General features: G+C 33.0%; 1 protein-coding gene across 3 annotated transcripts in view; it reads left to right on the top strand.

Moving 5' to 3' along the window:
• Window positions 1-13,753, top strand: part of DMD (dystrophin) — a 2,676,723-nt gene that overhangs the window by 1,351,633 nt on the left and 1,311,337 nt on the right. For all 3 annotated transcript variants that reach the window (XM_058291720.2, XM_023592525.3, XM_058291721.2), the window contains one exon: window positions 231-401. In XM_058291720.2, the coding sequence (XP_058147703.1) occupies window positions 231-401 (171 nt within the window). The remainder of the gene's footprint in view (window positions 1-230; window positions 402-13,753) is intronic.

Here is a 13,753-nt window from a genome sequence, read left to right as displayed (position 1 = left end):
CAAACTTAAACAATGACAAAGACCTGTTTTCCTGAGATCACACGTAGTTTGATTCTACTCCTGTGTTTTGGAAGTTGGCTTTTTCCCTCAGTCTCTACTCCTCTGCATGCTACCTCCTGCTCCCTCTTCTCTCTCTCCTCTCACTTCTCCTGCCCCACAACCCCCCCCGCCCTCGTTTACTTTCCATGTTTTACTAACTTGAAGCCCTGTCTCTTGCTCATGGGTTATAGCGTTTAAAGACTGAAATGAATGACATGCGCCCTAAGGTGGACTCCACGCGCGACCAAGCAGCAAACTTGATGGCAAACCGCGGCAACCACTGCAGGAAAGTAGTAGAGCCCAAAATCTCAGAACTCAACCATCGATTTGCAGCCATTTCTCACAGAATTAATACTGGAAAGGTAGGAAGATCTGCCTCAAGGTGGAAACTAGTGCTAAATGATCTCTTGCGAAGGTTACGCAATACTCTGAAGGGGGCAAACAAGCCCTGCAACAAGGTTTTCAAAAGGAAAACGAAGCCAAAATGTATTTAAGGAAATTTTACCCCTGAATTTCTGGGGAGATAAGTCAATGTCTCTTTTTCTCATATATATATATATATATATTTTTTTTTTTTTCTGCCACAGCTATTTTAGAACTACATTCTACACTGGTTTATGTATGTACTATCAGGGTCACCTACAGCAAAGTAACAAATAGCATGCTGCAGGCAACACACACAAAAAAGCACAAAAGACATCTATCTAAAGAAAGCAATGCTGACATATTTTGCCAAATATAATATTGCTTGTGTGTAATGTGGATGAATTATCCAAAATAAGGCCTTGTATATCTCTCGCATGATCTATGGTATGTTAATACCACTTTATTAGTTGTGTGTACTTGTATGTGTGTGTGTGTGTGTAATTAACTTTTTTTTGCAAGTTCCAGACATTGTGACAGAGATCCATTAGGCTATAATGAAATGCTCAAGCCATGAAAACAACTGAAAAGCTTATACTTCCTAATTTTTGTAATTTTGTAAGCCTATTCATATTTATTCTATTTAATGAAGAGCTAGGGCATATGGGGCTTTTGCATGAAAATCCTTTATATTTGTGTAACATTTAATGAAGATAAAATCATATCTAATACTTAGCTTATAGTAATTTATAAATATAGTATTATAGAGTTTGATTTCTTTGAGAGGTGTTTTAAATATAGTTTGGTGCACTTTTCAGTATATAAGGTATGCTTTCAAATACAAATGTACATGTATTATAAGTATGTGCATTTAGGTATATAGATAGTTACAGTAATCTTCATTTGAGTAAAAAAAAAGCTGTTTTTTGAAAAATATGTATAATGTAATATGTCAGGTAAGTGGCAATTCCCAGAATGTTTTGGAAAAGTTATTTTGATAAATTCAGACACAAAATAATAGCATGATTTCACAATTGCTTCACTTCCTAAGATATTACGAAGTGTCATTGTGCTATACATGATAGTAAGTATTTAAAGGAGTCTCCAAAATACATGGATTGTGATATAATGAATTCTAAATATGTTCTGCATATGACACAAAGTAGCCCATCATACAATACCTTCTCAAAGCAAAAAGATGTTTGTTTGCCTTAATTCATCACTATTTAAGTTAACCACATAGCTCTACTCTTAATATTTATTTCTAATTAGTCATTCTCAACAGAAAAATATCCGATAGGCGGTAACATTTTATTTTCAGGGTATAAATGATTTATATAAATATTTATTCAACTATTTAAAAGGACAATCACTTTTACTTCTGAAGATATCAATAGCTTATGTACTAACTAAAAAACCAGAGGTTGTTTATTTTAATCATCTACAAAATTAATTCTTCATTGCTACTACTACTTTGTCACTAAGCTTTTTATTCTTGCCATCATACACACACACACACACACACATATAAACTTTTAAGTAAATCATTAAGCTATGGAAACTTCCAGAGAAAAGAGAGTATTATTTTCTTGATTCATTCCCCAGTAGGTTGAGATCAATTAAGTCACAATATTGCGATTTGCAGATATTGAAAATAGGTAGAATGCATCCTCCACCATAGAAGCTGATAGACTTAACATGCTGAGTTGCATTTGTGAATTTTATTTCTATATTCTGAACAAACTTGTGGATATGCTTCCTAAAATAATGCATCAAATGAGCCATTCAATGAGCTTATTTTATTTTCTCTGCAGAAGAAAGGCATGTGATATTTTAAAGCAATATTTTCAATTATATTAATAAAATTATGGCATTTCTAAAAAGTATTCCTTTTTTTCCCAAATTAGTAAAGATAACTGGGTGAAATAGTAATACAGTTTTTGAGCTGTGAGAAAATACTTATGATCTATCATGATGATGAAATCATAAATATGGAGATAAAAATGTTAACTTTGCTTATTTATTAATTGCATCAACTAATGATATTGAGCATCTATCAGGCTAAGGGTGTGGGAAGATACAAAGATGTAAATGATACTTTCATTTTGTGTTTTGCAGACACAGGAAAAAATACTTATTGTAATCTTAAAAAATGTTTAACCCCAAATTGTGTTCATGGAGATGTTCAGTTAGTCATGAAGTAATCCCAGGATTGAGAAAGAATTTAGCAGAAGACTGAATTCTAGGCCTAAATTTGCCAATATTAGGCATGATGCATGATTTCTTTGCAATTCCGTTTTACCCTTTCAGATAAAGGAGTTGACCTAGATTAGTGGTTTTTAAAGGGAAACATCCCCCCCCCCCAACACAAAATAGAGGAGTTATTATTTAGAACACAAAGTATAAAAGGGCTAACAGTGGAATAACTGGATGGGAAGATTTCTGCCCTTTTAACTTTCTCCTCTCTTTGATGAAGTACCTGAGGTAAAATTCAGCTCATGGTACATGGTATAAAATTTCTGGATTAGATTAGTTCAAAAGTTCCTACCAGTTCTAAATTTTGACAGATCAATGATCTCTTTTTGATGCCATAAGGAATTTGAGAGATTTTACCTAATGGTCGTGTGTATGTGTGTGTTTATTTATTGGGTAGGGAAAACAGAGAAGTGCTGGAAATCTCAGGCATAGCCTTTGATCCTAAAGGCAAGCTCATAGTATAGTACAGTCAATGCAGGTAAGGCTGGCTGGAATTTGCTTTCATATATAGCTAGGCTTGCCTATGAGAATAACCTGGGGAAAATCTAGGGTGATTAAACAAACAAATAAAATTAGGTTGTAAGTAAGTATAGGTAGACCATAGACTGAGTATAAGAACTAATTTCAGGATAGCCTTTTAAAAATCAAATTGAAAGGGCAATTAAGTTGAGCAAAAATCTATCCTGAAAACTCACTGATAAATCCTGGTTTCACTGTTTGGTGAAGAATACAAAATTGGGTTCCCCTGTGTCTTCTACAAGGACTATCCATGGCAAGAAATTCCAAACTCAGAAAGCAGTGGCCCCTTGAGGTATATTGGCCTAGGAATGTTTAGAAAGGTACAACTCTTGGAAGTGGGAATTTTAGCCATTAATAGGAGCAATATGATAAAAGGAAAAGAAATTCTTGCTTAAAGACCCAAAACTTCCTTTGAGAACTATCTGACCTCATTACTAGTTGTATGAACTTGGATATGCCCCTTAACTTCTCAGAGTCTCATTTCCATCTACAAAAGTAGAAAGATGATGCCCGTCTTTCCCTCACATCAAAATTGTGGACCTAGAGTAGGTAAAAGCATACATTAAATATATATATATATATATATAAATTAATATGCACATATGAAATGGTAAAAATCATTAATAGCAATATTTTCCATACATTTATTAGATTTGATAGCCCAGTTTCCCAGTTTTTAGGAATGAGGCAAATAAATTCATGGGAAAAAATAATGGAAGAATAACTGATTTCTCCTCCTGGCCTCTGCTGGAATGGGATGGAGCCGAAGAGAAATGTCTTTGCTATTTCCTTTGCAAGGACCACCCTTACAGATAATCAAGGGAACCAATTTAAGAATTGCTAGGTAATTCTGCTTGCCCTAAATATGGCCCTTATCATACAAAAAAAAAACGCTACCACTTCCAGTTTCATTTAGCTTTAAGAAAGTTTAATATTTCTTAATATCTATGAAATCATTTTGAGGAAATCAGTTTTAATAGGGTAGGATCAGAATTATGAAAATGACACAGAGATAATTTTAGAGGCCTGGTTAATGTGTATGGCACACTGGATAAGGGTACCTTGCCTCAACTCTCTCTGCATTAGGGTCTCTGAATGTGGTGGCATGCTGGAAAGATGCTACCAAGAAAAGAGTTTCAGGAGACAGAGCATAGAAAGGGAAATGGGAAAGGTGAAAAAACTGATTACTTAGTCTGCTTGCTTATGGCAAGCAGAATTCAAGTTGAAGAAGGGAGGCAGTAATTTGGTAGATGTTTTCATTTGTTGAAGGCTGCCAATGCAATATACCAGAAATGGGATGGCTTTTATAATAGGAATTTATTAGGTTAGGAGCTTACAGTTCCAAGGCTGTGAAAATGTCCAACTAAAGACATCATCAAGAGATGCTTCCTCACCAAGTTGCAGCTGTGAGCTATCAAGTACACGGCAGGGTATAATAGTGGCCTACCCTTCTCTCCAGTCTCCTTCAGGCCTGTGACTAGTTATGCTTTGGGCTGCTTCATATGTGGTTTCTTTCTGTCACTGCAGCTTTTTCTCTGTGTGTCAGTTTTTAGTGCCCCTTTTATAAAGGACTCTAGTAAGAGGATTAAGACCCACCCTAAATGAGGTGTGTCACATCTCAAGTTAAGCTGCTACTTGCCAAAAGATCCTACTTACAAGGAGTTCACACCCACAGGAATGGAATAACTTTAAGAACATACTTTTCTGAGGTCCACAAAAGACCCAAACCATCACAATAGAGATGATATTTCAGGTGGATCTTAAAAAACTGATGAAGAAAGGGTTGGGAAAAGGGAGTGATCTGAATGAATTCTCACCTACAATATACTGTTTCCAGGGCACAGTGTTTGGTAATGTGGGAGCTCTATTGCTAGGGAAGATGGGATGGACTCAAAAGGTTTATTGTTTAATGGTGGACCAAGATATGTTCACAGATAATTAGGTGAGAGAAACTGCATGCTGAGAGTAGTGACTACTCCAATAACCCAAAAATGGTAAAAACTCAGGGTAAACCTATGTAAGAACGCGAGTGTACAGTGTGCTCAATGAAGAGTAAGCTCCATTTGCTCATGTCAGTCTAGAGAAGTGGCTCTCAAACTTTATCGTGTACATGGAGAAATTATTAAAACACAGATTTCTGTGCCCCAACCGCCATAGATTCTGACACTATAAGTATACAGTGGAAGTCTGAGAATTTGCATTTCTAATAAGGTTCCTGGTAAACATTGGTCTAGGGACCAGGCTTGGAGAACCACTGGCCTGTGCACACTGAGAACCAGCCCAGAGTTAAATTATTACATATGTGGGCCAAGGAGATGATAGACTCAAAAATGGCAGGTTTCAAGACAGAGTGAGACAGTCTGCAATGAAATTTCATGAATAAAATGCACATCACAATTTACTTGTAATGTAATACCTAGCTTCAAACAAATTTTTTTAATTTATTGAAATATATCATACATAAACAATAAGTGCGTAATAGTTGTAAACTTACAAAACAAACATATATAACATCAAACAAACATATATAACATCTCACCCTACCACCCATAACTTGCATTGTTTTTAAACCTTTTTAACTAATGATTAAAGAACATTGTCAAAATATTATTGGTCTACAAAGTAGTTTTCCCTTAACCAATCCGATTGTTATTATCTTTATATCATTTATATATGAACATATGTAAACAATTAAGTGTATAGTAAAAGTTGTGAACTTACAAAGCAAACATCCATAACATCCTACAGGGGTCCCATACATTAATCCTCCACCAACACCTTGCGTTGTCATGAGACATTTGTTACAAACTATGAAAGAACACTGTCAAAATCTTACTACTAATCATAGTTATTTTCTCACATTTGGTGTGTTTTTCCCCCAACCCACCCTATTATTATTTTTAAAATATATTTGTTATGACAGAAGTTGTAAACTTATAAAACTATCATGCACATGTGCATGATTCCCAAACAACACCCCTCCAGCAACACACCACAATGTGGTGTGTCATTTGCTACAGATAAAATAATATCATCTGATTGTTACCTCAAAATAATTTTGACCAAATATTTTATTTAACTATAACCTATTTGGTTAAGCAATTAATTCACTTTGTTGCAACATCCTATAATGAAAGTTATATGCATAATTGGCTTAGTTAGGTGATGTTTGCTTCTAGAGGTTTAGAAATATTAATAGTTCAATTTTCTAAGGAGCTAAATTATAGCTGGAAATTGATACAAACCAAAAGAAAGGTGAATTTATTTTCTCTGTCTTTGTTCCTTTACTAAGACTTAGGTGCTATGAGGATATATGTACTAAATGTTCTTTAATTTCCACATGGACCTTAAAAATTGCTAATAAGATTTCATGTAGCAGGTGAAATATATATGTATTTAAGCTGTAACATGAGGCTTAGACAATCTGGCATCATGTATGTCAATATCCATTATTCAAATATTTAAAAGTTTCAAATTATTTATCTCCAGTTGATGTCAACAGATGCAAAAGCTATCATTCATTAGACCAGAGACTCTAGGTTATTTAGAGGGGGTATGAAAGAGCCAATGGGTTGTCCATTTAACTATATATCATTGCAAAAACACATGGTTGGGCCTAATCTATCTTAAATAGTGATTTTGTATGTGAAAAGTAATGTATAAATACTTTAATGATAGTTCAGACCTATTTTTGTTCTCCTAAACATCAGTGGAATATAAATTATGCATTGTGTGAATATGATTTAGAATGCCAAATTAATATTTATTTAGTTTGAAAATATATTTGAAATTTAATTTTCTATAATCAGTTTTATTGATACAAAGATATTGATCTTTTCCCCTTGTCAGTCTATTTCTAATTGTATTCTAATTTAACATCTTCTCTGACACAAGAGTAAATGGCCCTTTAGAGGGTACAGTTATCCTTCTTAAATAAATAACCATTTAAGTAAAATTTTCTACAAGGGAATTGTAACAAAAACATAGATGAAAACTTAGAAAACGTTATGACGTGTTACATGATTAGTAGAGAATTAAATTATTCCTCCAGCTAGAATCAGCAATTGCAAAAGTAATCATTCTGGGGACCAGAGACTTTCAGATATTTAGAGGAGGTTGTGAGAGAATCAACAAATTGCCCAAGTCTGTTTAGAAAATGTGAGATTCCATTCTGTTGCTTTGTCCACTCCACCATGCTGACTCTCAGCATATCTAATTACTTCTATTTATGTCAGCAAATATTTATTGTTGGTCTATTATATGTTAGCATTAAAATGTCCAGTTTTTTTTCAAACACTAATTTCAGTATACCTCTTTACATTAAAAGAAAAGAGAATTAAACCAAAATGGAGGAATGGAAAGAAGGAGGGATCAAGGGAGAAAGGAAGGAGGAAAAAAGGAAAAATAGTAAACTAAATAATTCCAGAGGAATAAAAAAATATAAAATTGTCCAAAGTGTTACTTTTGGCTTTTAATTTGTGTCTCCGCCATATATTTTGGAATCGAATGTTCTCTCCTATTTCATTTGCTATTGTTAAGCTCATATAAACACAAGGTAGAGAAACATTTCAAGTTAAATTTAAAGAGTGGGCCGACTCTTGACCCTCCAATATATCTTAACCAACTAATATATGTTGTAACCAAATCTGAAATGTCTGCCTATGAATTTAATCTCACCAATTCAAATCAATAGGGATGTACTGGGTTATGTCTTATAATCTGGGAAGATGAAAAAATTCCACGTTTTCTTCATCAAGGCATTAAATGTAAACCAATTCCTTACCTAATGTTAAAAGAATGCAATCAAGGAAATGTTACCATTCTGAAACAATTTAATTTTTACGTATTTTTTTATATTTTCTAGTAGTTTGCTCTTATAATTTAAAATAAGTGGATAAATAAATAAGTCTGCCTACAACTTTATTTGATTATCTTTGTCCTACTCTTATATTTCTTTGTACATTTTCTTCCCTCTAAAATTAAAATGATTGGAAATAATTCTTCCTAGCCTATCAGCAATCTGTCTTTTCTGTACTACAGGGTATTACTGGTCCATGGAACTTTATTCATTTTGGTTTCTATTATTATTATCTTTTTTTCTAAATTAATATTGTAATGATAAGAAATACATTTTCAAATCTACAGAATGGAAAAAAGAGACATTGATTTGAAATAATCTTAAACCAATCTGTAGTGTTTCGATTATTTATTTTCAATTTAGCTTTTACTGTAATTTGAATATAGTGGACATTTATTCTGGTTGCTGAGATTACATATTCCAGATTAACAAATGTTTACTTTGGTGTCTGTGTAAACACAGTCATTATTATGTTAGTGTATCTATGTATGTTTGCAAGTAATATTTAACCAAAGAAAACTCAATTTTAAATGATAAGGTGTATTTGAGTAACGTTTAATGCTTTCAATTCATGATGAATAAGTTTGTAATTGATTTCACTTTTCTTGAGTCTGTTATTGTTTGTTAATGTGTTATATAAGTCACCTTTAATATTAAAACTTTAACAAAGCCTTAAATTTCATTAATCCTTGAATCACACAGCAAAGCACAATCGATAGTTGTTAAGTAATTTCAAACAACATTAAAAAAATGAAGGAAAAAACAAAGTGTTGTCTTTCTTAGTTTCTCTGTCTCTTCTTTCTTTTGTGTCTGTTTATCTGTTTGGCCATTAAACTTCCCTTTGTTCTAATTTATATGTATTTTGTATGGCTATACAGTCATGCTAAAAATCTTAAATGAAAGGGTAAGCAAATAAATTAAATTGTGCAAAACCTATGCTTGGCATATACTTTCTCCTATGATATTTTAACTTCTGTTTGGTTGTTTTCTGAGTATTCTAAAACTATCTTGTGTATACTGTCTAACATTGTACAATTTAATTGTGAAACTAATTCTTCTGTGGTTATATATATATATATACATATATATATTTAAAAAGCGAGAAGTAATTCACACAGATACTCAGATGATTTATTAACCATTTATTTTAACTGCTTTAGGCCATTTATCATAATTCTGAATTGAATAGGTGGGCATTTTATAATGCTTTAGATATTTTAAACTTTGAAGACTCAAGAATGAGATATTGAATTTTAGATCCTTGCTTATTATGCATTTCTTTGATAAGGTTTTATAAGAATTCTAAATTATTAAGAAAATGGAGACTCAAGAATGACATATGACGCTTTAAATGACTGAAAAACAATCTTCAAAATTAGTGTTGTCATGACCTAATCGTGAACTAGTCAACTCCTAAGGAATATAGTAAAGTTTTTCCAACTCCTTGTGGTCCAACTAAGAATATTAGTCACATGGATATCAAATGGCTGGTCTGATCTGGCCTGTAACATGACCAGTACAATAGTGTTTGGAATGAGTATTTATGGTAATTTGGTTGTAACATTGTCACTGGCTAATTCAACTAATGTACTAGTAGTTTTAAAACCAGTATTCGATTTAATAAGCATCTTCTCTGTATACAAAATGTGTTCTATTTGCTATGTGAATTGCAGAGTAGTATAAGATATATTCTCTACCTTCAAGGATTTAAAATATATTTAGAAAGACAAAGCCTAAATGCTTGAAAATCACATAGTATTATCTTCAAATGTGTACAAAATATTGAAACACAATATAGAATTTCACATAAATGAGAAATAGTCTTGATTTAACATATCCAACCACTCCTATAAGCTTTCCTATCCCCATGTGCTTCCAGAAGTTTCCTCTCAAAAAACCGTATCTGAATGCAAGTGAATGAGACTGATCTTAAATGAATAATCGAAAGCCATTCCAATTTATTAAATAAAACATCAATATTTTAACTATTATTAGTAAGGCATTTCTTATAGGACACATCCCAAACTAATAATGAGCTATTGATTCTTTTCAATGTCATGGTTATAATAGTTACTATCGGTCTATAGCCATTAGCCACATGTGGCCACTGTACATTTGACATGTGGATACTCTTAATTGAGATGCGCTATCAATTTAAAGTACACAGTGGACTTTTAAGACATAGTATGAAAAAATGAATGTAAAACATCTCATTAATTTTCATGTTGAGTATAGATTTATATACTAATATTTTGGACATATTAGGTAAATAAATATATTATTAAAATTAATTTCACCTGTTCCTTTTTGCTTTTTCATGTGACAACTAAGCCATTTAAGATTACATGCATGACTTGCATTATGTTTCTATTGGATAGCACTGATGTAGGTAAACAAAGGATACTTTGAATTCAAAGGAGAGAGTTTAGTGTAGAGTATGCAGTTTCAGGGAAGTAACCATGTGTAAAGGGTCTTTTTCTAAACTATGCCATAATATATCAATATCCAACCTCTGCTTCTCTTCTTTCAGCTATGGGAAACTCACTACTTTAAATTAGTTTCTTTTTAAAAAAGGCCTCAAAAATTTTCTACCCATTGACTCAATTTATTCACTTTGGAACTGCACAGAATAATTCAAATCCCTACTCCTTATAGTGGCCTTTTTAACAAATATAGAGTAGTCTTGGATCTGGAAATCGGGACCCTAAACACCCTAGTAATGAAGTCTGAGTTTGGTTTGTCTTGCTTGAAGAATTGGTTATTCATTTTATAGTAGTATATCCTAAAGTCTGTTTGCATCTGCCAATTTTATTATTGTACCAGGCGGTATCATGCTGTTGTTAGCATTTGGCCAGCAGCTAATATATATTCACACATGTAATGCTGACCAGTCAGGTCTTTCCAAATTTATACAATAAAAATTGTATTATTTAAAATTCCAGGTCATTCAAGCGATCCTTGAAATATTCATTCTGCCACCCTAGTAATCAGTTATTCATTTACATATTTTTTCAGGAAATATTTGTTTACTGAATGCCTACATGTGCCAGGAATGACTTTAGGTTGAACAGACTCCTCATCTTCACGGGGTATTTATGGAACTCACCCCTCTCACTTTCTGTTTTATGGATACCTATTGCATCTCCAATTAAATGCCCAATGAATGAATTTCACAGAGCAGAATAAGTTCAAAGCCCCCAGGCATTTTCCTTAAGATTCTACATTGATATAGATTAATTAATCAAAATGTTTTCTTGTTCAGAATGATACAACTTTAGAAAATTGAAGTCTCAATTTCTCCATGTTTGCCATCAGAATCTCGTGACTTTGTCCAGGTACCTTAGCAAAGTCAAAACTCACTGTGTCAAGGAGCATTTATTTTATCCTTCATAAACCATCTGTTTTCCAAAGAAGAAGGTCTTGAACTGAGCCAAAAGATGGGTATGGTTTTGAGAGAAAAAATAACTAACATTTATTGAGCATTTATTATATACCAGACACCATTCTAACACATTTGATCCTCATAACAGCTCTATGAGGAAGATATTTTTCTTATCCCCATTTTTCAAACAAACTGAAGCTTAGCAAGTATAGGTTATTTGTCCAAGATCTCTCAGCTGTTACATGAGGCAGCCAAGATTCAATCCAGGCATTATCACTCAGGAGCTTACGCTCTTCTTCAGAAGATGAAAAACATTGTAAGGGCCTTGAGGAACGGATAACAGGAGCCCACCAATGGCCTTGCAATAAGTACATAAGCCTGGAGAGAAAGCCTTGACTTTTATGCTAGAGTTTGGGCTCTATTCTGCTTTTCTTTGGTAGACACATAAATATTGACTTGATCACAGTGCACAGGATAGAACTAGTAAGGTGACACAGAGATTGTACATCTGTCAGGAGGTTATTGCTTTAGTTATGTGTGAGGATTAGAAAAAATGGCCTCTCTGGGAATAGAAAGGAAGTGAGTCACATCGAATGAATAGACAATTATTTTATATTCATTAAGCATTAGAGTGAAGAGGTTAAAGGAGAGCATGGTTTGTGTTTGTATAATAAAATGGCATTCTATTAACAGAACTAAGGAAGTTGGTATTGTAATCAGCTGAGGGGAAAGTCACTGAGCTGAGTTCTGGACCTGTTGGGCTTCAAGTGGGAACTCAACTAGAGAGTCTAGATTGGAATTCAAGGGTGTGGTCACAGCTAAAGATAAATATTTGGGAAATATGAAAGTGATAGCTAATTTCATGGAAGATAATACAATTTTTATGGAAGGAACATTGGAAAAGAGGTACAGAGGACCAAATTCTGAGCTTTTGAAACTACTCTATTTGAGTATGTAGAGAGAAGATGAACTAGACAGGGCACAAGTGAATCTGGCTGCAGATAGACCCATGTTCTTTTGACATCCATGTACTCAAAAGTTAGTTGGGATATTATTTGGCTATCATCATATATTGACATAATTATGCAGAAGAGTGCAGTTGCTGTTATTATATATTAGCAAATGTGAATTGCAATTCATTAGCATGAAGCACCACCAAATTAATATTGTATAGTTATAATTCTAAAGGATATTAATTTCTATATTTTTTCAATCTTTGAGTAATATATGATTTGAAGTATAAAAGTTTGTTAATACAGATACCAAAACATTCTTTTGGCATATTTACAGTACTCCCAGTCTGCAATGATTCAAGAGACAATTATGATATTTCAAATTATAAATGATGATTTGGATTTTAAAAATAGTACTGAAAATAAGTCACTTTACAAAAAGTCCAGAAACAGTTTCTTGCATGTATAGAAGTGCCTAGAATATATGTGTTCATTCATATAGCATATGAGAACCATGCCCTGATGGATAGGATTTGACTATTCACCTCCTCATTAGTAACAGACTGACTACCTTTAGATCTTTGGTTTTTCCTTGAATACATATCCTTTTTGTCCACTAGAAGTTGCCCTCTAATCAAGAAGTAGTGAAGCTATTATTGGGAATATGATGTGGAAGAGTAGGTGGGACAAAATTTGATGAATGCAGTCCTCAACATAAGACACAGAGGGATGCCCCTGAATTGGTTTTACAAAGGGAGAGCCTTTAGCTCTGTAAGAAAATCATACTTCCTGTGTGACATCTATGAGTTTTCAAAAACTGTCAGGTATAAAATATCTTCTAGTATTTTAATACAAAGAAATTGAATATGGTGTAAAGATCAATAATGTAAAAATATTTTAACTGAACTTCAATAATTACATATTACCTACTCTTCTGAATTTATCTTTGAATTTTAGTGTAGTTTCACTCGTGATTTTTCAAGTGGTTTGTTTAGTAAAAGAAGCAATTTTAAAGATTTTATGGGTCTATGGTCATTATAAATTTCAAAATTAAAGAGATTGTGTTGCTTGTAAGGTTAGAAAACTTTTATATTAGGATTTTTTATCTGGCACATTCTGGGGTCATTCATTTGAATTTATTTTGTGCCACCAAAGAAAGCATTCCTAAGGCAAGCTAATGGCATTGTTTCTCTTGTGAGAGTATGCCTGTCAATTTTGCCATGGTAAAAATGTCATTTAAAATATCTAAGCATATTTCCTTGTAGTTTTTCTAAGAATAAGGTAACAATTCTGCATTTCTACCCGAGATAACTGCTATTCGATGAATGAAACATATTTAACCAAATGGTATTTATATCAGAATATTTAAAATAAGATAAAATA

This window comes from Dasypus novemcinctus, chromosome X, assembly GCF_030445035.2.
Source record: "Dasypus novemcinctus isolate mDasNov1 chromosome X, mDasNov1.1.hap2, whole genome shotgun sequence".
Classification (NCBI taxonomy): Eukaryota; Metazoa; Chordata; class Mammalia; order Cingulata; family Dasypodidae; genus Dasypus; species Dasypus novemcinctus.
This window is presented reverse-complemented; position numbering and strand designations above follow the sequence as displayed.